The sequence below is a fragment of the Myxine glutinosa genome, chromosome 1, assembly GCF_964187855.1.
Source record: "Myxine glutinosa chromosome 1, kmMyxGlut1.1, whole genome shotgun sequence".
Lineage (NCBI taxonomy): Eukaryota > Metazoa > Chordata > Myxini > Myxiniformes > Myxinidae > Myxine > Myxine glutinosa.
Window position 1 is genome coordinate 235,231,068 of NC_136261.1, and position 27,294 is coordinate 235,258,361.

General features: G+C 43.7%; 1 protein-coding gene across 2 annotated transcripts; it reads right to left on the reverse strand.

Moving 5' to 3' along the window:
* Positions 1-1,208: 1,208 nt before the first annotated feature.
* Positions 1,209-17,434, reverse strand: LOC137435190 (caveolae-associated protein 1). Of its 2 annotated transcripts, XM_078785149.1 has the most exons (3): positions 17,289-17,434; positions 16,283-16,943; positions 1,209-3,089 (listed from the first exon to the last, which is right to left on the reverse strand). In XM_078785149.1, the coding sequence occupies exons 2-3, from the start codon at positions 16,709-16,711 to the stop codon at positions 2,130-2,132; spliced, it is 1,389 nt and encodes a 462-aa protein (XP_078641275.1). In that variant the 5' UTR covers positions 16,712-16,943; positions 17,289-17,434; the 3' UTR covers positions 1,209-2,129. The 2 variants fall into 2 exon arrangements, with proteins under 2 accessions (XP_078641275.1, XP_067984862.2); XM_068128761.2 differs by lacking the exon at positions 17,289-17,434 and having other exon boundaries at positions 16,283-17,132.
* Positions 17,435-27,294: the final 9,860 nt, after the last annotated feature.

A 27,294-nucleotide genomic window follows, 5' to 3' on the forward strand; every position in this document is an offset into this window, starting at 1 on the left:
CTCAGATCGGCCGTCTGCAGCCTCCTCACTCTCTGCAGACCTGGACAAAAATCACAGACTGGTCAAACAAGTGGAACATGTCTTTCAATCCTGACAAATCTCACACTCTTACTATGTCTCTCCGAAAAGACCAACTGGCCAACCCTCCCATCTACTTTCTGAACTATCCTCTCCAAGAAGTTCTGTCACTCAAGCTTTTGGGTCTCACTATCTGCCATGATCTTTCCTGGGAAAACCACATTTCCAAGGTGGCCTCCAAAGCCAGTCGCCGACTGGGCATCCTCCGTCAGGCTAGGTTCTTCCTTGGCACACCTGAGCTCCTCACCACATACAAGGCTTTCATCCACAGCTCAATGGAATACTGTTCTCCCCTCTAGGCCGGTGCTCCTGCCTCACGCCTAGCTCGTCTTCACGCTGTTGAAACCAAAGCTTTCAGAATCATTGGAATCTCCTTCAATGAAGCTAACTCCAAGGGCCTTTCACTCACTCACCGCAGGCAGGTTGGTGGTCTTTCTGTGTTCTACCGACTCCTATCCGGCCTAGCTCCCCCAGCTATATCTGTGCTCTGTCCCCCAAATATTCCCACAGGTCGCACAAGATCTGCCAGTAACCCTCTTCTGGTGAAATTACCAAAATCAAGATGATTTGCTCACCTTCACTCCCGCCTCTGGAACAAACTCCCTCATTCTCTTCAATCCCACTCCTCCATCCAGGTCTTTAAAACAGCTGTTCACCACCATCTCTTATCTTCCCCCATCCAAAACCTTGATCTTTTCTTCCCCCGTTAATTCACCCCAAATCCACTTTTTTTTTGAAATACCGGCTTTTTTCTTTCCTGGAAGTTCCAGCAGTGTCCATGTGTTTCATACCCTTCCATTCCCCTCCCTCCCCCCCCCCCGCCTTTCCATGCGTCCCCACCCCAAGCACCCCCTCCCTCACACAGATCTTCCATTGTCCCTGTTCTCTGCTGTTGTACTTGTGTGCTTCCCTCTCTCTCCCCATCTTGCCTCCCGCTCCCTTTTTTGTATGTTTTGTGTGTCCGTTTTTTTGTTGTGATTGATGTTAGCTTTTTCACGAGCCTCGATATTGTATTTTAAAAAAACAAAAAAAAAACTGACTGTTTTATATGGTAGATCATACCCAATTGGAGTGTTATTGAGGACAATGCTCAAGAGTGGTAATGAAACTCATTACAAACACACCAGCGCTGCCTGTTTCTTTGGCTTTTATTTGTTTCATAACACAATGCATAACTAGTTTTTGTCAAATTTATTGTTAAAGAACAACAAGGAACTCTTGACCAGCAGCACGTTGTGTGCAATTACTTAGTTGTGTAATTATGTGCATAGACCAATAACCTGATGAGCCAATAACATTACCAAGGAATGAAAGAATGTCTGAAATAACATCATTTTGCATGCAAAGGAGAATTCTTTCTATTACCTCTTTAAAAACCGCGCAGCACGCCACAAGAGCTATAAATATGGCTCTTTTCCTTCTCAAGAGAGTATAAGGGATACAAATTCAAACTTTTCTTTGCGATTTCCTATCTGTTTCGAGGCAATCTTGTCTCATCTTGACCCCTTTGCACTTCAAATTTTCCACTTCAATATCCAGATGAAATAAAACATTCTATATGTAAAAGGTATTAGAGTCCCAGTAGAAGAATCATCCCTGAAATAGGAATTAGCATAAGGCATTATTGTGAATCATTTTGCTAACATTTTGCATCACTTCTCTGACTGAATGCAAAAATCCCACCAAATGCAGTGGTATGAAAACTTTCCCCAATTCAGCACCGACCCACCCCCCACCTTCCCCCAATGAAAAAGCATTACATATTGCAGTTTCCCAAACAATAAACCCCCAATCTTGTTCACAAACACTCGACCACATCTTTGTAGCAGCATGGATTCTCTATGCTATTAGCCACCATTATTTGCCTCCCTCTCCATCCCCCGCTCTCCTCCCAGCCCCATCTACAATCCCTCGACTTCCTCCACAGTCCCTCCACAGTCCCATTTTCTCAGCACCGTGTTGACGGTCCTCACCACCATTTCTCAACAAACACACAATTAGACTTTGCTGTTTCAAACAGCGTCGTGCCTCCAACATGGCTGAGCAATGCTTCAGGCTTTTTGATCCAGATGTACTCCACCTGCTGCATCCTCACTTGATTCAACATTGTGCTCCTTGCCAGATTGCTTACTACCAGCCTTTTCCAAAGTTGTACCTGACTCAGCTTCATTTTCGCCAGCGTGATTACTATGCCCAGCATCTTGTGAGGCTGCCTCAACAGTCGTCGGATCGATTTGATACTCTTCGGTGCCAACAACATCTCCCTCACGCACCTTCTTGACCGTGAACTTGAATGGTGGTACCTTGAACGTGGAGTCTTCGTGCGGCGATGAAGCGGCAGATGTTGCTTCTCCAACGCCCGCTGCCTGCTTGTGTTCTGGTGTCAGGCTCTTCTTGATGCGCTCTCTTTTTTCAGTTGGCACAATTCGCTTGCCTAGCTTGTCCAGCTTTTCTACCTGCTTTTCAAGAGCTTGCCGAGAAAAGGTTTTCTTGAAGCTTTCCATACGTCGTGGCTTTTGATCTCCAGCCGTCGCACCTCCTTCAGCCTTTTTCTCACTGGATGCAGCTGCGACAGGTGTCTTGCTTTCTATCACCTCTGCAGAATCACTGTGAGATGTCTTACCTTCACCAACTTCAGCACGAGCCTCTTCTACCCCTTCCTGCGTGTCCGATTCTGTTTTTCGAGGAGCAGGTGCAAATGAGTGACGGATTTTATCCCTGCGTTCTGGAGACACTATCTGATTTACCCGCTTCCCGAGGTTCTCCTTGGTGAAGGCCCGTCGAAAACTCTCAACACGCTTCTTGCCTGTGCGCTTGAACTTCTCTGCCTTGCTCTCAACCTCCTCAATCATCTCCGCATCCTCATCTGATGACAAGTTCAGTCCATCAGCTTCATCTACAGGGTGAGTATCTTCCGGTGTTGCATGCACCTCAGCGTCTCCTGTCGTTGACAATTCAGCTTTGGATCTCTTCCGTGTAGTTACCGTAGCTAGAGGGGTATCCAAGGCTTCCTTTGAGAAATGTAAACAGAAAAATGGAAGAAAGGAGAGAGGGATTAAAGAGGATTGGCAACACATTTCATAGATCAAATTAAGTCAATGTAATAATTTGGTGGCAGCTACTTTCTGATTTTAAGTCCAAATGATAAAAACTACTTATAAGGTGTGCAATATTTTAGTAGCACAGGATTTGAACACCTACATAAAAATTATAAGCTCAATTGTGAATTAAAATATGTAATTCACCCAATTAACCAAGCCATTTCATCAACGCCTACCAAAAGTGATTGAACAAACAACATTCATGTTTTTTTGTTTTTTTGACTTATTGTAATGTCTCATACATTAAGTTGTTGGCTCGTCCGCTCCATGATACAAGGTACAACAATTATAGGATGTTTGAGGACCTTTCCTACCATTACCCCATCTGTAGAGGATGATATATGGACCGTTACATTGCGTAGACAACACACCACACAAAGGAAACGCAGTCACTAACTGTGCTGCGAAGTGAAAGGCGGCGTTAAGCAATTGATTCACTTTGTCTGTCTGCCTGTCTGTCTGTCTGTCCACAAACGTCAGTTAATGATCGTGAAACAATTTAATTTCAATTAAATGTTATAATTTGAACACGAATCAGAACATTAATCGGAAAACGAACCTGTAGTTTAGCAGTACCTGAATTTGTCCTGATCGTGCATGAACAGAGAAGTCTGAGATAAGTTTTTGTCGTCTGTCTGCCTGTCTGGCATTCAAACAAAATTGAAAATCATTCCAATCAGCTTGCCGTTTTTAAGGATGTTATAAAGGAAACAAACAACAGTCACGAAGAACTAGTGTAACGTGTTAAATAAGGTGGTGTAATAGACGCTGCATCAACAGCGGTAAACTTCCTAAAAACGTTTTTTTTTCTCTCCAGCCTTTAAAACCCTTATTTTACTTCAAATGAATTATATATTTAACACAGTAGAACACAAATTGCGTTATTGGCACTTTCAAACATCTGTCATTTAGCAGTACTTGGACAAAATTTACAGCTTTTAACATCGTTTGGACCAATCAAATTTTCCGCTTGCAGAACCACCTGTGTCCTTTTTTTTCTCAAGACAGCGCAGGGTAAGCAGACCATCATTTCTGAGGAATGACATCACGCTCCATCGCGCTTCTCATTTGAATTTGCGTGTGCGACGGATCACTTTTCACGAATACTTGGTCATTGTCATGGAAATCTCGGCAGAATTCAGTCAAATTGCCTAAACTTCATAGACTCTACCAAACATGAATCAACCGGTAAACCTCATCATACGTGGCAAGTTGGAGGTGACGAAAAACGGATTGGTAGGCATCAAAAGTGGAGTTTTATTTTATTACTTGCAGAAATCGAAAATTTTTCAAGTACGTCTATTGGTTGGTCTTGTGCGTTATTCTGTCTGTCTGTTTGTCTGTATGTCAGTCGCCTACAGATCACAATTTTCAACCGATCTTCACGAAACCTCATCAAATGGTAGAGTTGGTCATAAGCAAGAAGCCTATTGCTTTTGGGGTCAAGAGATCAATAGGTCAACATAGGCCAAAGGTCACCAACTTTGTCAAATTTCTAAAATCCTCAATTTTCATCTGATTGACTTGAAATTTTAAGAGGTTTTGCATATCTGGACACTGAATTCAACCACTAAGTATTTTTGAGGTCAACATAGGCCGAATTTATAAAATCCTCAATTTTTATCCGATTAACTTGAAATTTGAAGAGTACTTGCATATCACTGAATTCAACCACCAAGACTGCTTCCGGTCTTGCCGGTGAGGTTTTCGTTTATTCGCAGCTGTGCACACTCTCCATCGAAATCGAAGTTAAGTAATTGTTCCCATTTGTATTTTCGTTATAACTGTATTTATTTTATGGTGTTGTACGTATCGTGTGTCCCGAGGAAGATTTTCGGTGCAAATCTTTCGTACCTGAATAGAAAATCGTGTTAAATCGTGCCGTGTCTTTTGAGGCCTTGTACAGTGTACAACCTTGAGGCTTCGTTTTCCTCTCAGCGGTCCGTCTTTTGTGCTCCAATAACTTTCGTTCTCTGCTTTTCCCCCCATAGCCTACTTCCTTGTTTAAAATCAACTCAAAAAAAGAAGAAAAAAATACATTTCCTTCTCTGTTCTTATTCTTTGTTCTCATTCGTTTATTCGTTCTTATTCATTCGTTCGTTCTTCGAACGACGTTCACTGTTATTACTGTTACTGTAATAACAGTTATTACTGTTCACTGTTAACGTTCACTGTTATTAACCTTATAATGTTTACACTTTCCCCTCAAGTTCTGTGTTCCGTCATATATTATAACACCTTTTTCTTCTTCTTCTTTAAAAGGTTGCTTTCGACTTGCTCACCAAATCTATCCATCCCAAAAAAAAATTCCATCTCTTTCAGTGCCTCTTTTCGACATTCCCTAAACTCTCCTGCACTCCATCCTCCCTCCAGCGTCCTTAAACGTATTTTTGACTCGAAGATCACAAGAAACTAATTTTGCAATAAATGTTCGTTTCCCATTAATCGTACACTTTCTAAAATCCAATCTCACCCCTCCCCTCCAAATCTTCCCCCTTGCCACTCCCCTCCTAATCCTCCCCATCACCCATCCCTTTCAAATCTCCCCCCTTTCCCCTTCTCTCCTAAACTCCCCCCACACCCCTCCCCTCCAAGACTCCCCCTCGCCGCTCCCCTCCTTGACTGCCCCCTCACCCCTCCCCTCCAAATCTCCCCCATATCCCATCCCTTTCAAATCCCTCCCCTTGTCCCTTCCCTCCTAAACTCCCCCCTCGCCCCTCCCCTTCAAATCTCCCCACCCTCATTTCTTCTCAATTTCCCCCCTCTCACTCCCCCTCCTCAAAGTATCCTCCCCACTTCTTCCCTCTTCCAACTCTCACCTCCATCTCCCCAAACCTTCTCCCTCGCTCTTCCCCCTCCTCAAATAACACCTCATTGTGCCTCACCCAATCACCATCAAACCTTTTGTCCGCCACATCCTTCCCTTTCTCCGAGCTATTCTGAAATCTCTGACACACCTTCAACAGCTCTCCCTACCTCTTCCACCTCTTCCACCTCTTCCACATCTTACCCTACCCCTCCTCCCCCCTGTTCTGGATCCGATGCTCCCCCTTCCTCTTCATTAACGGTATGGACCTCAAACATCCGGGGCCTTCGTTCAAACTCAACTGATCTCTCCATACAGGTTGCTTCTGTCAAACCAGACGTAATCTGCTTAACAGAAACTTTCCTCCTTCATGATGTCTCTGATTCCTTAGTATCTCTCCCGGGTTACTCCCTCCTCCGGTATGATAGACCTGAGCCTCATCCTGGAGGTGGGGTTGCTATCTTTATCAAAAACTCTCTCCCTCACTCGCCCTGCACTGCACTCTCTCCACCTCACCCCCAGGAATACCTCTGGCTACGGCTTCCCCTTCGCTCCCACCTCTTGTTCATATGTGTGTTGTACCATCCACCAAACAGTGATGACTCCATCTACATCTCGCTGTCTGATAATATGGACCAACTTCTGTCTACTCATCCTAACTCTCTCTTCCTCATATGTGGTGATTTCAATTGTCACCATGCCAGTTGGCTGGGTGTGGGTACCTCTCTCACCAGCCATGGCTCCTCAGCAAAGGACTTCTGCAACTCACTGGGACTGACACAATCTGTCAATTTCCCGATCCGGATCTCAGTCAACGGAGCATCTTCTCTTCTGGACTTGGTTATGACTAACTTCCCTGAAAATGTCTGCTGCTCTTCTTCTGCTCCAATCGGCTCATCTGATCATGTGCTTGTTAAAGTGGACATCTCTCTGACCATTCTCAGGGAGCGTCCTCAGCGTCGACGAGTCTGGCATTTCACTCAGGCCAACTGGCACGGTCTTCAAGCAGCCATCAATCATCTGGACTGGTCTCCCATCTCTACCACCTCTGACATCAACTCATCCTGGGAATTCTTCCAAAGTAAATTGCTCTCTCTCATGCACAGATTTATCCCATCTCGTCTTCAGTTGTCATACCCTTCCTCCCGTCCATGGTACACGCAATATTGTGGTGAGGCTGTTGCCCAGAAACAACTTGCCTTCGTCTCCTGGAAAGCAAATCCAACGGAAGGAAATCTCATTTCCTTTCACAAAGCCCGAAACAAGTGTGTGTCCACCCTCAGGAGAGCCAGGAAACAATATCTCTCCGTTCTCACGACCGAACTCTCTTATCTGTCTCCCTCTTCCAAATCCTGGTGGCGTCTGGTCAAATCTGTTTCTGGTGTTTGTTCCCCCTCCATCCCCTCCCTTACCTCAAACGGCTACACAGCTGACTCCGCACGTGAAAAAGCTGAATGCCTCAACTCTGTGTTTGCCTCTAAATCTTGGGTCCCAAACCCATCCCTCTCTGTACCCAGTCGTACCCAGCTGCTCCTGGACTCCGTGTCCTTTCCTCCTGACAAGGTGGAAAAGTTTCTGTCAACCCTCGACTCTGATTCTGCAACTGGACCTGACGGCATCAGCCCACGGGTCCTAAAATCCTGTTCTTCCACTCTTTTACTCCCTCTCTCTGTTCTCTTCACCCTCTCTTTTGCTCAAGGTCAACTGCCATCTGCTTGGAAATCAGCCAACATCACCGCTTTGCACAACAAAGGTGCAAAAATAGATCCGAGCAACTACAGACCAATCAGCCTTCTCCCAATTATCAGCAAAGTCATGGAATCCATCATTGCTTCGGATATGAAATCTTTCCTCTTCTCCAATGGCTTGATCTCTGATCATCAATTTGGTTTCAGACCAGGTCACTCTACTCGGGACATGCTGCTTCTGCTGTCTTAACAATGGATGGAGGTCCTCAATGCCAAACAGGAAATTAGAGCTGTCTCCCTCGACATATCACGTGCCTTCGATACAGTCTGGCACCCCGCTCTGCTCAGCAAACTCTCCTCCTTTGGTATCCATGGAAATCTCCACGAATGGCTGGCGGACTTCCTCTCTCGTCGTAGTCAACGTGTGGCCCTGAATGGGTTTCTCTCATCTCCTCTTCCTGTTCAGGCTGGAGTTCCCCAAGACAGTGTTCTGGGCCCTGTGCTTTTTCTGGTCTTCATCAATGATCTCTCTGACTCTCTTGAAAATCCTCTCTATCTCTTTGCTGATGACTCCAATCTCTGCCGCTCCATTCCTCATCCCTCAGATCGGCAGTCTGCAGCCTCCTCACTCTCTGCAGACCTGGACAAAATCACAGACTGGGCAAACAAGTGGAACATGTCTTTCAATCCTGACAAATCTCACACTCTTACGATGTCTCTCCGAAAAGACCGACTGGACAACCCTCCCATCTACTTTCTGAATAATCCTCTCCAAGAAGTTCTGTCACTCAAGCTTTTGGGTCTCACTATCTGCCATGATCTTTCCTGGGAAAACCACATTTCCAAGCTGGCCTCCAAAGCCAGTCGCCGACTGGGCATCCTCCGTCGTGCGAAGTCCTTCCTTGGCACACCTGAGCTCCTCACCACATACAAGGCTTTCACCCACAGCTCAATGGAATACTGCTCTCCCCTCTGGGGTGGTGCTCCTGCCTCTCACCTAGCTCGTCTTCACGCTGTTGAAACCAAAGCGTTCAGAATCATTGGAATCTCCCGCGATGACGCTATCTCCGAGGGCCTTTCACTTACTCACCGCAGGCAGGTTGGTGGTCTTTCCTTCTTATACCGACTCCTCTCCGGCCTTGCTCCCCCAGCTCTCTCTGGGTTCTGTCCCCCAAATATTCCTGCAGGTCGCACAAGATCTGCCTGCAACCCTCTTATGGTTAAACTACAAAAATCAAGACTCTCTGCTCACCTTCACTCCTTCATTCCTCTTTTCTCCCGCCTCTGGAACAAACTCCCTCACTCTCTTCAATCCCACTCCTCCCTCCAGGTCTTTAAAACGGCTGTTCACCACCATCTCTTATCTTCCCCAATCCAAAACCTTGATCTTTTCTACCCCCGCTAATTTCACCCCAAATCCACTTTTTTGAGGTGACTTTTGTCTTCTTTCCTGGAAGTCCTTGGTGTCCTTGTGTTTTATACCTATCCTGCCTCCCCCCAGGCCCTCTGCCTCCCACACATCTCCCGATGTCCCTACCCTCAAATGTTGTGTTTGTGTGCTTCCTCCCCTTCTCTCCCCACCTTGTCGACCGCTCCCACTTTTATATACTTTGTTTACTTGTTTGTTTGATTTGTTTGTTTGATAAATGTTAGTTCTTTCACGAGCCTCGACTCTGTATACAAAAAAACAAAACAAAAAAAAAACAAGTATTTTTGAGGTCAACATGGGCCAAACTTCTAAAATCCTCAATTTTCATCTGATTGATTGAAATTTGAAGAGGATTTGCATATCTGGACACTGAACTCAAACACCAAGTATTTTTGAGGTCAACATAGGCCAAATTTATAAAATCCTCAATTTTTATTCGATTAACTTGAAATTTGAAGAGGACTTGCATACAGTCACGTGAAAAAGTAAGTACACCCCATGTAAAGTTTTGACTTTTTCAAAATATTTCAACATACAGCTATTTGATCTTCATTTCAACAATAATGACAGATAAAGGTGGTATAATATAACAAATATCATGAAACATTTACATTTTGTAGTCCATTGTGTAATTTAAATAAACATAATGCAAATTTCGCATGTGGAAAAAGTAAGTACACCCTTGGCTCTAATAGGTGGTATTGCCCCCTTTGGCAGAAACAACCTCAAGTAGGCGTTTCTTATAACTGTCTACCAGTCTCTGACATCGACTGGGAGAAATTTTTGTCCACTGCTCCATGCAGAATTCTTTCAGCTGTGCGATGTTTGAGGGGTTTCTTGCATGCACAGTTCGTTTCAAATCCCCCCACAACATCTCGATGGGATTTAGATCCGGGCTTTGACTTGGCCATTCCAGAACCCTCCATTTCTTTCTTTTCAGCCATTCCTTGGTCGATTTACTGGTATGTTTAGGGTCATTGTCATGTTGCAAGGTCCACCTTCGGTTGAGCTTCAACTTTCCGACAGATGGCCTCACATTATCCTCAAGCACCCTCTGGTGCAATGAAGAATTCATAGTGGATTCTATGATGGTGAGCTGCCCCGGCCCTGATGCAGCAAAGCTGCCCCAAACAATAATATTTCCACCACCATGCTTTACAGTTGGTATCAACTTCTTGTGGTCAAATGCTGTCTTTGGTTTTCGCCAAACATGGCTTCTGGTACTGTGGCCAAATAGCTCTACCTTTGACTCATCTGTCCAGAGCACATTGTTCCAGAAGTGCTGGTCTTTGCCTAGGTGTTCATTGGCAAACTTTAGTCTTGCCCTGATGTTCTTTCTGGACAGCAATGGTTTCCTCCTGGCACACCTCCCATGTAGATCAAATTTGTGCAGCCTCTTTCTCATGGTAGACTCATGCACTTTGACATCAACAGTGGCAAGAGCTACCTGAAGGTCCCGTGATGACATTCTGGGGTTCTTAGAGACTTCTTTCAGCATCTTGCAGTCTGCTCTCTGGCTGAACTTGCTGGGGTGGCCTGGCCTGAACCAGTTGGCAGTTGTTTGGAATCTTCTCCACTTGTAGATGATCTTCCGGACAGTCGAATGATTGATTTCAAATTGTTTGGAGATCCTTTTAAATCCCTTCCCAGACTCGTAGGCATCTATAACCTTCTTTCTGAAGGCCTCAGAGAGCTCTTTTGATCTAGGCATGGTGACGCCGCACACTTCAACAACAAAGAGCAAACCAAACTAAATGTCTGAGGTTTAAATAAGACAGGTTCCTCCAAGATCCTCTCTAACGATGTTCTAATCATTTTCACCTGAGCTGGTGCACCTGATTCTAATTTTAGGTATTTGAAGTAGTGATAAATGTAGTGGTGTACTTACTTTTTCCACATGCGAAATTTGCATTTATGTTTATTTAAATTATACAATGGACTACAAAATGTAAATGTTTCGTGATATTTGTTGTATTATATCACCTTTATCTATCAATATTGTTGAAATGAAGATCAAATAGCTGTATGTTGAAATATGTTGAAAAAGTCAAAACTTTACATGGGGTGTACTTACTTTTTCACGTGACTGTATCACTGAATTCAACCACCAAGTATTTTTGAGGTCAACATGGGCCAAATTTCTAAAATCCTCAATTTTCATCTGATTGATTGAAATTTGAAGAGGATTTGCATATCTCGACACTGAATTCAACCCGCTCACTTATACTTGCCTACAGGTCACAATTTTAAACCGATGTTCACGAAACTTCACCAAATGGTAGAGTTCGTGGTCCAACAAAATCCTATATATGTTTGTTGTCAAAAGGTCAACATAGGCCAAAAGGTCAACATCGGCCTGATTTATAAAATCCTCAATTTTCATCCGATTGATTTGAAATTTTAAGAGGATTTGCATATCTGGACACTTAATTCAACCACCAAGTATTATTGAGGTCAACATAGGCCAAAAGGTCAACATAGGCCAGATTTCTAAAATCCTTAATTTTCATCCGAGTGACTTGAAATTTTCAGAGGATTTGCATATCAGGTCACTGAATTCAACCACCCATTATATTTGAGGTCATCATAGGCCAACAACTTATTTTAGGGATTTTGCAAGTATCGTGCTATGCACGACATATTTCTTGTTTATTTATGTATTTATTTATTAGACGTAGTCGGAACTCGGAAGTGAAGTGATATCCTTTTCGGTGAGGGAAAGCTCATGACATCACACAGCCAATTGATTAGAATGATACCTTGCCACAAGTCGCTCCAGTTATATCGATCTGTGTATCAATCCTTTGGAGTGGAATTTAAGGGAAACATTAACAAGGAAAAACAGGGAAACTCGACAGAGGAGGAGGCCATTCAGCCCATCATTATACCTGCGCCAAAACATTGCGTTTTTAAAATTGATCGTACTTTCCATGCAATACCTGTTTTGATGATACCAAGGCAGGTCTGCAGGTTTTCAAAAATAAAACGGGCCAAATCCGTGAATGATAAATCCATCACGACGCCCAAACCACTGCCAAGTTTCGCCAAATTTGAGGCGCTTGTGAAACCTCGGCCTCGGTTTTCAATTAACCTCCTCTAGTGTGATGTAAAGAGTTTCAAATTTGAACAGACATTTGTGGGAGCCCAACAGAGACTTTTGGATAATTCAATGATTATTATCGGTGATCCAAAGAAAGTCAAGAATAGCTAAAATGATCATTCGAAACAGGAAACTTACCGTTTTTAAGGATGTTATAAAGGACACAAACAACAGTCATGATGAACTAGAGTAACGTGTTAAATAAGGTGGTGGAAACAAGTAAGAATAGTACATCGAATAGATGCGCTCGCGGAATAGTAAGGTGGTAAAAAAAACAAAAACAGACCATCTACAATTAGAACAGATTGGAAGCGATGTACAATACAAATAAGAACATCCAATGCGCTTGAGAAATATGTAGAAGTTGTGATTTTAACACTTTTGCAGTTTTATAGTCCACGTGGACAATCTGGGAGGTTTCCGTTGATAACTAATGAACAGAATCCCTTGTGTTGTGACAAAGTGGCTGATAGTAGATGTCAACATGCACGTCTTACTGCCAACTGGGGAGTCAAAAGGAGCTCCTGTCATAATTTAGAAGGTAAAAACGTGTGGTGTACTTAACGTAAATTTTGGTCACTGCATTTCAAGTTGGTAGTAGGTGCTAAGCCTTGTGCAACAACAGATAGTGGCGTTTACAATTCAAAAACCTGGCAATTGAACACCTGTAAAAGGGCAATGTCTGACTGCACAGAGGTAGCGCACTTGCCACTGAGCTTTCTTGTCTGGATTTGATTTTCTACCTTATCAAGAACTGTCTGATTGTTACTCGTAGGCAGACGTTGTATCGAGTGCGCTATACCTCGGATGGACGTTCATCTGGGGACCAATCTGCTCGCATCGATTGTTGTTACATGTTCTCGGTGTTAAGCATCTCTCGGTGTCTTTTGACGATGAGTATGCCAGTTGTCAACGGCATGCTGACAAAATTACAAATTCCTGTCCTAACTTGGCCGGAGAGGAGATGGGCGACACCGTGTATCGAAAACACCGTGTATCGATGCCCATGGAAACGCTGGCATGCCACCGCAACAATCTGTGAGGTCATGGTATAAATGTTGATGATGACCAGGGGCAATAAGAAGTACTTTGTCGTAAGATTTGGCACAAATAGTGCATTCAAAATTATGAGTGCAACAGCTCTTTCTTTGGAGCTAGCTGTATTGATATTGCTGGATTTTTTTCAGGAAAGCTCAAATTTGGTCCTGGCTGATGCCAGAAAGTAGAGGATGATTTATGTGGTGGCTTATTCATCACAGGACAAACGGTGTACTGTCTATAACATTTTGGTATTCTGGGTTTCATTAAATGTTGTGCCGAACCGTGAATTGAAACAAATTGGACGATTTTCCAAACTATGATCCACATTTATTTTCGAGTTTATATTTTAATTTAGGACTGGCAGGATGGCCTACTGGTATGTACGCTCAGCTCTAATCTGTCTAGCCTGGGTTGAAATCCTGACCCAGCTATAAATTATCATCCCGGTGTTTCACAGACAGGGTGATTCACCAATGTGTGCACTGCCCTCGGATGGATGTTAAACTGGGTGTCCTGCCCCAACTACTGCTCGGAGGGCAATGACAAACCTCCCAGTATAACCCAGGCAAAAACCTATAGACTCAGAGAGGATGTGCACGCGAACTATTATGCCACCAAGTCTGGTTCCTAAGACCCCCAAATAAAAGGAAGCATCTTTCATCACTAAAATACAGTGGCCCATGTTGGTGATTTTTTGTTTTGTTTTTTTGTTACGCAGTTCTGACAATCAACGCTGTCCAGATCAAATTTTCCAACATTTAACCAAACGATGTCACCGAACCAAGATTACATATTTTGGACAAATAACGCAATACTAAATGGTACATTGCATTGGACTGCCCAAGCTAGGTAGTTAAAGGTTACTAAGATGACCTTTATCGACATGGCTTCTTACTTAGATATGACTGTCATTATAACAGTCAGACCTTGTTACCCTGCGCTCGTGAAGCGAAAAGCGGTTTTCACCATAGGAGGGCCTCTTCCTGTAGAATATTTTAATGATTATTATGACGTCATAGGTCACGTTGTACAGGCGCCATCTTGGAAAAACTTCGCACCTCTATATCTCTGAAACCACTCCATGGAAAAAATTGAGAACTGGCTCATTGTCAACTATTCCCCTTGGGGAGTAAGATATGTTAATGATGATGTCATCGGTGCCTTCGTTATGACGTCATAATTCGACAAATACAACACATCCATCCGATCATTATTTTAAAAAATTTCAGCAACTGTTGGCGGATGGACACCAAATTTTCACCATAGGAGCGCCTCTTCCTTTAGAATATTTTAATGATAATCATGACATCATCGGTCATGTGGTACAGGCGCCATCTTGGAAAAACTAAAAAATGTTGCACCTCTATATCTCCAAAACAGCCGCATGGGAAAAAATTGAAACATGGCTCATTGTAAAGAACTCCATATGGGGAATAAGTGTTGTTAATGATGACGTCATTGGTGCCATAATTATGACGTCATAATTCGACAGGGAAAACGCTTCGGCGGATCAGTTTGAAATGTATTGGGCGTGCTCTATGCAACAATTACATTAGAGAATATAAATTTATGATGTAATCTCTCACGTGGACTGGCAGCCACGTGAGAGATTACACGTGGAAAGATGTTTTCACGTGGACGTTTCTCACGTGGAAAGAAAAAAAATGTTCAAAAACAGAAGAGTTGGCTCGCAATAAGTTGACTGCGCAGGGTAAGTATTCTATGAATACCATCTAGTTTAAATGATGTTGTGCTGCTTTGCAACACTAGATGTCTCTCCTCGAATGCAAAACTACCCACATGCACAATTTTTTTTTTAATCACAGTATATTTCATATCAAACTTCAGGACAAGTTTACTCTCAGGATACCAATTTACTAATTCCAGTGTATGCTTTTGCATGCTGATACACCCAAAAAAGAACTATGTCGATCTCTCTTATGCACTGCCGGTTTGCATCATTGCAAGGGAGCACCGCCATGCTGCTGATGCAGTGCCTCCCTGAATTTTCGATTTGCTTAGAGTCACCTACACTTCTTCGAAAGATACCGTGGCATCTTTTAACATCCACCAGCTAATGGCGGCAGACGGAACGCTCAGTTTAACGACCATCCGAGGGACGGCACACACATCGATGAATGGTCCTGCGCAGAGTAACACGAGGGTGACAGTTTATAGACGGGACGCGAATCAAATCCACAGCAGTCAGCTCGAAGGTAAGTGCGCTACCTCTGCCCCATCCTACATCAGGACGAAAATAGCCATCATACACCAGTGGTATATTGAATGCGTACTCGTAGCTATATTGAGCATTCTTATGGTGCGAGCCATCATTTCCAAACGATCTCGTTGTGGAGAAAAACAAGAGGACAATATACAATCAAACATCGGTGTTACAGAGAGCGTGGGTATAATATTCCCCCCCTGTGCCTTTTTAAGGTCGTGTTTTAAACCCACTTTCGCGCGCCTCCTCCATCTCATCTCGCTCGGCCTAGAGCGTCGAGACAGCAGATTTCATGTGGCAGTCTTGGTTCTCGCGTTATATATAGCTCGCCGGTCCTCAACCACCACGGACGGTCTTATGTGTTTGTGTTGTACTTCGCTGTGAAAGTTTCTTGGTGGAAGAGCGGTAAGTGTGACAATAAGGCGCGTTTTTGTGCTCAAGTGAACTTGTCAAAATCCATATGTGACGTTTGTGACCCATTGCACGCTGCTCCTTTCGGATGGTGGTCCATAGCAATACTCGGTGTTGATCTCTTTACGAATTGTCACGTTAGCGGGGTCACACGCGCACGAAGCATTCAAAAATCAGAATCAAAGGGTCATGATCATGAACGACCATTGCGTAATGGGTTATTCTTATTTCGGTCGCTATGACGGATTAGTTTGAGGTTCAAGTCGTTTCGGCTGCCAATTGTCACCTTAGTCCCAAAATGTATTTTTTTCCTAATATAATCTTACCAACCTGCATGGCATTCCCCTATTCGTGTTTTTTCCTGTGATAAAGAAGATTATTGAGATAAAGGTGCTCTCTCGTACCTGATAGACCATGATGCGAAAATTATTGCGCTTGAGCAACTCTCCATGGTTGCCCTCCAACTTGCGGATCTCGTGTGTCTGCTTGTCGATCTGTTGGCGCACGTCCTTCACGTTGGCATTAACCTTGCGCGCTTTCTCAAGAACCTGTTTCACGCTCATGGCCGTCCCTGCCTGCGCCTTGGCAAGTTCGGCCAGCTCGCTCTCGATACACCGTACCGACGTCTCCATCTCACCCTGGCGTTCCTCCAGGTGCTGTTGCGACTCCTGCACAACCTCCATCATCTCAAGAAGGCGCTCGAGCGTGCCGAGTACTGCCGCCATAGGGTCCTCTGCCGCCAGATCTTCTGCGTCTCTCGCCATCTCTTCCATTTCATTTGCCCTTCGCCCGACCTCAGCCATGGCTGTGTCAGTGCCTCGCCCGGACGCCATCCAGCTCCAAAAAGCAGCTCGAGCTCCTCGTTCCCGACCCCCAAGTTAGGGAGCCACAAGGGGGAGGGTTGGCGGACAGTGTCCAACACGCGTCCCCTAGCCAGAGCCCTGCCTCGATCCGTCGTGCAGCCCCGCCTGGATGGGGCACTCGGATTACTGGAAAGAGGGTCTATGGAAGTCTGGCATCACCATTCCTTGAACGGTTTTTTCCGATGTACAGAAACATTCTCCACTGTAAGTGGGAGATGGGAGGGAGAGAGGGGAGGGAGAGAGAGGAGGTAGAGGGGAAATCGAGTGGGAGAGAGAGAGAGAGAGAGCGAGAGAGATAGAGAGAGAGAGAGAGAGCGAGAGAGATAGAGAGAGAGAGAGAGCGAGAGAGAGAGCGAGGGAGAGACAAAGCTTTCTCCACTCGCCAATCTCTGTTGACGCAGCGTTTAACGTCATCACCTCATTTTATTACCTCATTGGTAAATTAAAATGCATACGTCTGCGTGATACAGTATTTTTGCTCCACGCATGTTATGCATGATTACGAAATAAAACACCTTGGATTTACTCGCTATATACCTGTACATACCTATGGGATATTCTGGTCTCTAAATCCCTTGAAAGCCATGCATGGAATATGCATCAGCATCGCCACGTAAGCAACAACAAACACCTGGTGCTCTGATATTGCAACACGGCCGAGCTGCAGCTGCAAGTCGCAGCAAACTTCACAGTGACGTTATAATGCTATGGACAGGAAAAAACAAATGCTATGCTGTTCGTCATCGCTGACACATTCTATTTTATGCTACCTTGGCTGCACTGAAATAAGACAGAGATCCAATTGGTCGAGAAGAAGAAGAAGAAGAAGAAGAGGAAGAAGAAGAAGCTCCGACAGAAAACAATTCCCTATGGAATTAAGAGACTGATCTCATGGATTTAAGAAGTTCCAAGCAGTTGCCTTTCTCCTCCATATAATTTGTTGCACAGTATTATGGCTGGAACTGGGCAGGATAGCCTACAGCCAGAGACCTGGGCACACTAGCGCACACTAGCACCCCTCTGAGCTGGCTAGCCTGGGTTCGAATCTCGACCCAGCTTTACAAACTGTCGTTGTTGTGTTTCGCAAGAAGGGCGATTGTGCGTCCCTCATCGGATGGACGTTAAAGTGGACGTATACGAGTACACTATCTGCCAGCATGAGTATTACATTACCTCACACGTAGCACAATACAGTGGTGGCCAAAAATATTGTTTGAAATCTAACTATTTCTAACAACTTCTAAAAGGTGCCCATAATATTGTCCGAGAGAAAGGTAACACAGAGGAGTAAGGTAATTATTTTATTTTGTCTGCCAGACAAACAACATTGGAAATCATTCCAAACAGGAAACGAAACTAAGCCATAAAGGACACAGACAACAGGCACGAATAACTAATAGTCAGATTCACTACGTTAACAAATATAATATCGTTCAAAATTTTGGGAGATTAGCAAACCTGGACATTCTTGGAATCATCAGAGCATGGAGAATCCGAAAATCAATGTTGACATTTGCACAGACACCTGCATGGCCGCCATTTTGGATTTTCAAAATGGCCGCCATAAAATACATATTTTGCGCTATGTCGGCTTCGAGTCAACCAAGAAACATAAATAAATATGCTAATCCTATGTTTTCTGGGTCAAGGAATCCAATAAAGGCCTCAAAATAGTGCTCAGGATTATAGAAAAGCAACAAACAAAGGTAATTGAAAACCATTGTCTTGATATTTGTGATATAACTGTATTACATAATACATGATATTGCAAGTCCTTTGAAGTTATAGGTTGTTATAGGAAGTTATAGGTAGTATCAGATTGAACTATAAGTCCTATACACAGGATCTACTGGGTCTACACCGTTCAGGAATATGCTTTTACAGATCTTCATCAGTGATCACTGTCCTGAGTGTCATTTTCCCAAAGGTGTCTACGCAAATGTAAACATTAATTTTTGGAATCCTCATGCTCTGAATATTCCAAAAATGTATAGTTTTGCTAATCTCCAAAAATTTTGAACGAAAAAACATGGTGAACCTGATTATAATTTAACATGTTAAATATGGTGGTGTAAAAGACGCTGCATCAGCACCAGTAACTTTCCAAAAACATTTTTTCTACAACCTTTAAAATTCCTATTTTATTTTAATTTAATTATAAGTACTTGAACACTGTAGAACACAAATCGCCTCTTTGCCACTTTCAAAACCCTTCTGCTTAGCAGTATTTAGACAAAATATTACGGCTTGTTACGTCATCACGACCAATCAAATTTGCCACTCGGAGACTCCAGCCATGTCCTTGTTTCTCAAGACTGTGTGGAGTTTGGTGTTCTATGAACTCTCTAGTGTTGAATGCTTTGCACCAACTTTGTTGAAATCAAATGATAAGAATAATCCAGTGTGTGTGGAGAACTCATGCAATTTATCATTATGATTGCAATATAGTATAACCCGTTATCTTTTATGGACAACAAAGGGGGCTGTTTAGGACATTTGGGGTTCATCTATCTATAATTCCAGTAATCTCTGTACGTTTGTACGTTTGTACGTTTGTCTGTCTGTGACCGCTGTTTCTCGACAACCACGGGTCCGATATACTTTTAACTTGCCAGGTATATTGCTGGGGACCCGAGGATGTGCCTTTTCAAGGTTTCATATTAATCGGACACTTACTTACCGAGCTATGTACAAAAAACGATTCAACCAATCAGAGAGCAGCGAACGATCGCGTGTGCCGGCGTTGCGAATGGACCAAACCATTCCATGTAAATAGAGGGGGGGGTTCTGTGGTCGTTGCGAATGGACGAAACCATTTCATGTAAATAGAGGGGGGGGATTGTCACTGTACTCGCAAGCCGTTCGCCGTTCGCTTTGGCGTTGCGAATGGACCAAACCATTTCATGTAAATAGAGGGGGGGGATATAATTTTAGATAGATATATAGTACGGGCATATATATAGTACGGGCATGCCCTAGTCTATCTATAATTCCAGTAATCTCTGTACGTTTGTACGTTTGTACGTTTGTCTGTCTGTGACCGCTGTTTCTCGACAACCACGGGTCCGATATACTTTTAACTTGCCAGGTATATTGCTGGGGACCCGAGGATGTGCCTTTTCAAGGTTTCATATTAATCGGACAATTACTTACCGAGCTATGTCCAAAAAACGATTCAACCAATCAGAGAGCAGCGAACGATCGCGTGTGCCGAACGTGGCGGACACACTCTGCCTCGGATGGCACATTTGAGAGCGTATTCATTTATTTCACGTTTGCAAACTATGTTGGCGTTAAACTATGTTTTAATAAAGTTTTAAAACTAATAAAAACGAATTTGCGATTCATTCGCTTTCCTGCGCGTTTGTGCACGCGATGGCGATTGCTTTACCAAACTCCGGAAGCCGTTCGCTTTGGACCAAACCATTGCATGTAAATAGAGGGGGGGGGTTCTGTGGTCGTTGCGAATGGACCAAACCATTCATGTAAATAGAGGGGGGGGATTGTCACTGTACTCGCAAGCCGTTCGCCGTTCGCTTTGGCGTTGCGAATGAACCAAACCATTTCATGTAAATAGAGGGGGGGGGGGATATAATTTTAGATAGATATATAGTACGGGCATATATATAGTACGGGCATATTCATAAAACACAGGTTCATCTGACAAATTGCAAGTTCATTAATGGTATCTGGCCACAGTACGATATGTGACTGTAAAAAAGCAAGTTGATTGCCGGTTCAGGAACGGTATTATAGCCACAAAACACAGATGAGTGTTTTCTATCCTTTTCTTTTTCATAATATTAGCTGCCTGGTATGGAATTCGATTCTCGGTGGAATTGGATCCCACTAAAAGTACAGTCCAGTACAGTGCCAGACTGCCAGCACTGAATCGTAGAGCTCGCCAGCATCCGAAGGGTACGTGATGCAGCCGCCCAGTCTACAATGCGTGCGTCAAAGGTCACATGGTGTATCCTTTGCGTGACTAGACCTTTGCGTGACTAGACCTTTACGCCAAATTCCCTGTGTGGGTCGAGCAGATCGTTGATGCCCTTGTTTTAGAAGCTCCAACAATTGTTCCTCTTCTAATGGGTGATCACATCAGATATAGATCAGAAAACCTGGAATTAATGAACCATACAGACAGGATAAAAGGTTATAACGTAGAGGTTGAATGAGCCTCAAATCATGGAGCATTTGACTAAAAAGTCAGGCATGTGAGGACTGAAGCAATAGCTAAATAAAGAGGCATTTGGAGCCGCGTGTCGTGCCAACCTGCGCAGTCCATCCCCACCACAGTCCAAGCCGCCCTCTCCATCGTGCCTCCCCCAGCCACCCATAAATAGCGGGATGTGGTGGGAAGCAAATGGGCCTCGGCCCGTGTAAGGGAAACTAGGGAGAGATGGACAGGGCTGTCATGGCCACAGGGGATGTAGCCAGGCTACCTGGACCTGCAAGCAAAGCCGCGATTATGCCGTTACTACAATAAGCCACAGGGTTTCCTCCAGGCCACACTGCCTTTGGCAATGCAAAGTAGGAACAGGAAATAAAACATCCCCTGTATGTCATTCCAGGCCTTGTGGAGCTGTGGCTAAATGGAAATTTATTCACAACAAGCCCCTTTTTGTCATATTAAATGAAAGAATCAAAATTACAATTCATCACCATGCTGCTTGTATACCACACATTACTGGAGGACTCCTACAAAGTATGCTCAATGTTCCGTACACATACAGATTACAACTAAGACTAGTATGATAGATTTTAAATTTCGAAAAACACGAAAAACATCAGATATTTAGGTAAATTCATTCTCTAAAATATGATCCAAAATAAAAGTGATGTATGACCCAGCAGTAGGTCTACTGCAAATTTGTGTACCAAAGCAAGTATGAATAGCGTTTCATCAACTCACACATCCAACATTAGTTATGGGGTGAACTGCTATCGTTAGAGAGTTTCCATTTATAAAATAAGCTGAACAACCATTCTGAGTATTGCACTGCAATACATGTCCCCTACCAAAGTTCAAAGTGCCATAACTTTGTCAAAAATGATCGAATATGCAAATTTATGCACGGTTGATGCTGGTTTTCAAACTTCATCTGAGGTATGCTGAGACACGTGTGTCACGCCTCGCCTCGTTGATAAGCCCGCAAGGTCGCTCCGTGGAGCGGCCTGCACGTATTGCACTGTGTGAATTATATAATTTATTACCAACTCACGGTCTGAGGTACGAGCGATTCAAGAGATATCCATTTTTTTATGGCACATTGGAGAAGCCAATGCGAGGTTTCTTCTTCCTCAGCTTGTCACAACTCTGTCAAATGCGATCGAGTTAAAAAAGTCAGAATTTGACCAAATCTGTTTTATTCGTTTGTTAATATACCTCAGCTATTGACAAATCTTAAATTAGAATTTTATTTGAGGTTAAAATGACCGCGACAGGTCGTGTCCAACGATGCTTTCAGTCTGTACATGTGATAAATAATAAAATCCGCACACTTGACGCCTCTTCTTCTTCACGCAATAACAACTTCTAGCTTCCAGACTGTACATCCAATCATCTTGAAATTTTGCACACTTGTTACTCTTCATGACGTCTACTATAGTATGAAGTTTCACGTCGATCAATAAAGCGATTAAAGAGATATCCATTTTTTAAATATTTTAGTTTAATTAACGATATCTGCCAAACCACGTGAGCTATCGCAAATTCCAAAAGGACATTTTAGTAGACGGACATGCGGAACAGATCTGTGAAGTTTCCCCTCGATTGGATCAAAAATGAGGGAGGGGCTCGGTTTTAAAGGTTCATGCTTAAAAACGTCATAACTCTGAAACCATGTGACGCATGACGTCATGCTCGCTGACTTTTTTGTTCGTCATGGGTATGCGATTCTGCCTGCAAAGTTTGGCCTCGATCTGTTCAGCCGCTGCAGAGAAAAAGGGGTTTTCGTGTTTTCACGAAAAACAATATGGCGCCCGAACCACGTGACCTGTGACGTCATAATTACCATTAAAGTATTCTACAGACCGAGTCCATCATATGGTGAAAATTTTATCTCAATCGGTCCTATAATTGCGGAGAAATTGGTTTTTAAAGGAAATTAAAACTTAAAATGGCACTGAGTTAAGGATGATCAGAATTATCAGAATTACCAAAGTTCAAAGTGCCATAACTTTGTCAAAAATGATCGAAACGTCGTGAAGTTCGAACCTGATCCGTAACTTATCATGAGGAAACCATGTGCCAAGTTTGAAATCATTAGCATTAAGAGTTTAGAAAAAAAGTCCGGAAAACTGCTCTTTGCGTGACGGACTGACGGACTGACGGACGGAGGGACGGCGTGCAAACCTATAGTCCCCTCCGGTGTACACCGGTAGGGGACTAATAACTGAGTGCATATATAATATAAAGGTTGGTGAAGCAGCTTCCACATTGGGATAAGTGTCATGGGTGCACTGGCTTTTTCAGCACACTGCAACAAAATGTGTCATTACTTTTATTATCAGCTTTGTATGTAGTCATTGGGCGAGCAGCGATAGCCAAGGGGTATGGGCACCGACTCTGAGCTGTCTAGCTTGGGTTGGAATCTTGGCACATCTATAAACTGCCGTCCTGGTGCTTCACATGCAGGGCAATTCATCATTGTGCGTGTGCACGAGTCGTCGGTGGGCGTGAAAGATTCCACGGTGTCTTTCTCAGAGTGGACGAGATAACCTGAACAAATTACAAATTCCTGACACTTCAGTTGAGTGGTAATCATGATGATGGAGATGGAGTGGAATCATGATGGAGTGGTAATCTGTCTGGGACTGTTTCTCGCCTTCAAACGTATTTTTTATATACAAGGTTAAGATCGTGGAAGAGCTAGAACACAGAACGGATCAGGACGCAATAGGTCAAAAGGATCAGTAGAAAGAGAGGGGGTGACACCATCAGGGGTTGAGGGTCAACTAGACTAGAGGGAAACTGATGAATAAGGGATGTGTCATGTGGGAAGGAATGAGGGGTAGGGGAAGGGAGGACGCACAGGTTGGACAAGATGGATACAATAGCAAGCTCTCAGGAAGGGAAAATTGGAAATTTTGAAAGAGGTGGGCTGGGAGTGTTCTTAATGGGGGTTTCTCAACTTATCATGCTCCATTAATGGCATGGGCCTCCAATCCCCTCCATTAATTGGATGTATAGTCATTACAGAGTGAGCGGACAATTACCTTTGAGTTGTTAGCCTAGCTGTGTTGGATTCACTACTTAACTATAAACTGTCAGACTCGAGCTTGACCTTGACAGCTTTGCATCACTAAGAACGTTATGCTAGGTATCCCATCTGTATAGCATTAGATGGTGGATGTGAAATATCCCACAGTGTCTTTCGATGAAGAGTTGGCAGGTTATCGCCAGCATGCTGAAGCAATTATAAATTCCTGTCCGGACTATCACTGGGAAGCCAACGCTAAAATAACCAGTGCAGTCCTTACCATGAAACTGCTTTCACAGCTCCAACGAGGGTGAGAGTGAGAGAGACAGAGACAGAGAGACAGACAGAGACAGAGACTTTTTAGACTTTTAATGTCTTTTTATTACAAAAGTATAAAAACCAATAAATGATGATTCAAAGGAAACAATCACAACAGATGCACAAACCTTTACATGACAAATAAACAAAATATAAGCAAACAAACAAGAGAGTATTAAGGAAATCAACTACGTAGTAAATATTAACTGACCCTCAGCAATTTTACAAAAAGCATTTTATATACACCACTGCTTCTCAAAGAGTTGTACTTCAGAACAACAACAAAATTCCAGCTTAATTCTTGAAACACAGAGAGCTTTAAACATTTCCAAAACATCTGTACTATAAGATTCATTGCGTATCTTTGATTTTCTGGTCTTATATCATCGCCAACTCGGCTTGCGAAAGAAAGAAATGAATTAAAATTGTTGTTGGGGAATTGAAACACCCACTAGGGCCAAAAATAAAGGCAGGAAAAAAAACAAAAACAAAGGAAAACCATGCAGGTAACATTTTAAAGAAAACAAATAAAGGAGTTAAACAGTCACAGCGTACATACGCATGGGGCAAGGTTTCAGTTTGTCCACAAAATGGACATTGCTCACTTATCGCTTGCGAGAAGCGGTGAATTAGGGAATTTGTGGGTAGGATCCAATGAGCAATTCTCCATTGAAGATCCCCAACAAGTTTCGGCACAGGCTGCTTATAGTACCACCCCCAAATAGGGTAAAGGGGAGGGGTATTCGGCAGGACTGCAGACCATCTACAGGGTACAGGGGAGGACAACGAAGGAAAAAGGACTTTTAAGCATTGCACATACAGTGTGTCTTTCGATTGCTCCCAGAAAAGGATAGAGAGCGGCCAAAACTAATCAGTTCCAAACTTAGAGAACCAGATAGACAAAGATTGGGGAAGGGTGGAGAAGATTCAGAGTTGGGTACGTGAAGGTTGTTTGCCCAAACTTGTGAGGCACAGTAGATGCGAAGTACCGATTTCAAAAAGGTGTCCACTCTGCGACACAATCTAATGCCAACGGTCGAAGCCAGAGCGGTAGCACTTATCTACCTGTCATTGGTGGCGTTTCTCAAATGACACACTTTTGTTACGTAGGCATTTGTAAACTGTTGAATGAAGGTGCTTTCATTCACACACTCACAAAATAAAGAGTTGTGAAATAATGGTTCGTTGAAGAACATGGATCAAACACAAGTCGAGGGGTCACGGAGACAGGTAATGGCTTGCCATGCATTCAGTAGGCTTTGGCAAAAGGCAGGTAGCATGGATAGGTCTATCTTGGTCGGATCCATCAGGAACAGCTCCTGTGCAACGTCCAACTTTCCCGCTTGACGTAAGATGCAACTGGTAAGCTGTCTCCAGGCCAAACATGGTTCAAACAAGAAGCGTCATGCTGTTCGTAGGCAGAAAGCCATGATGCGGCACTTGAAATTGACCAGCCCTTGGCCACCCTCTGCAGTTGGTAAGTTTAGAATCTCTGGTCTCAGCCAATGCTTTCCAGACCAGAATAAATGGGTGATGCCCTTTTTGTATGTCCTCCACCAGAGTTTTTGGCGGCTGGAGGGAAAGAACCTTGTACCATAACGTAGAGGTGACTAGACTGTTGATCACTAGTACCCTACCTTGGTAGGACAGTTGGCAGAGCAAGTTCTTCCATTACAGTAAAAGTACTTCAATGTGTGCCAACAAGCCTTCCCAGTTATGCCTCACAAAATTTCCGGGGCCAAGGAACACCCCCAGGAACTTAATCCCATCTCTTCTCATCAACTCTTCTTCCAAGGTGGGTGGTCTTTCTGTCTTCTACCGACTCCTCTCCGGCCTTGCTCCCCCAGCTCTATCTGTGCTCTGTCCCCCAAATATTCCTACAGGTCGCACAAGATCTGCCAGCAACCCTCTTCTGATGAAATTGACCAAGATCAAAACTCTCGATTCACCTTCACTCTTTCATTCCTCTATACTCCCGCCTCTGGAACAAACTCCCTCACTCTCTTCAATCCCACTCCTCCCTCCAGGTCTTTAAAACAGCTGTTCACCACCATCTCTTATCTTTCCCCATCCAAAACCTTGATCCTTTCTACCCCCGTTAATTCACCCCAGATCCACTTTTTTGAAATACTAACTTCTATCCTGGAAGTCCTGGCAGTGTCCATGTGTTTTTTTACCTCTTCCCCCCCCCCCCTTTCCCAAGCCTCCTCCCCCCAAGCCCTCTCCCTCCCACAGATCTCCCGACGTCCCTGTTCTCTACTGTTGTACTTGTGTGCTTCCATCTCTCTCCCCATCTTGTCTCCTGCTCCCTTTATTTTATGTTTTATGTGTCCATTGTTTTTTGTGATTAATGTTAGCTCAGAAGTTGGAGATCTCGTTGAAGATCTTGTTGGAATGTTGGAGATCTCGCGAGATCTTGCCGGCTAAGGCACGGTTTTTCGAAGCTGTACACGCTCTCCACGCTTTCCAAGTTAAGTAATTGTTCACAATTGTATTTTTGTCGAAACTGTATTTATCTTTCGGTGTGGGTACCTATAGTGTGTCCCTCGGAAGATTCTCGGTGTTAATCTTTCATACCTGTATAAAAAATCGTCGGTTATTTCGTGCCGCGAATTTTGCGGCCTATTACCTTGTTTCCTACCTTGAGGCTTTGTTTTCTCTCAGCGGTCGATTGTGGTCCATTTACTTTCGTTCTCTCAGTTTCTCCCAGTCTTTTCACGCCATACTTCCTTGTTTAAAATCTCAACTCAAACAAACAAAGAAAAAAAAAACATTTCCTTCTTTGTTACTTCTCCGACTCCCCCCCCCCCCCCCCCCCCCCTTCCCACGCCTCCTCCCCCAAAGCCCTCTCCCTCACACAGATCTCCCGATGTCCCTGCTCTCAAATGTTGTGTTTGTGTGCTTCCCCTTCTCTCCCCATCTTGTCTACCGCTCCCCTTATTATATACTTTGTGTCTGTTTGATTTTTTGTGTGATAAATGTTAGCTCTTTCACGAGCCTCGATCCTGGATACAAAAAAAAAACGAAAAA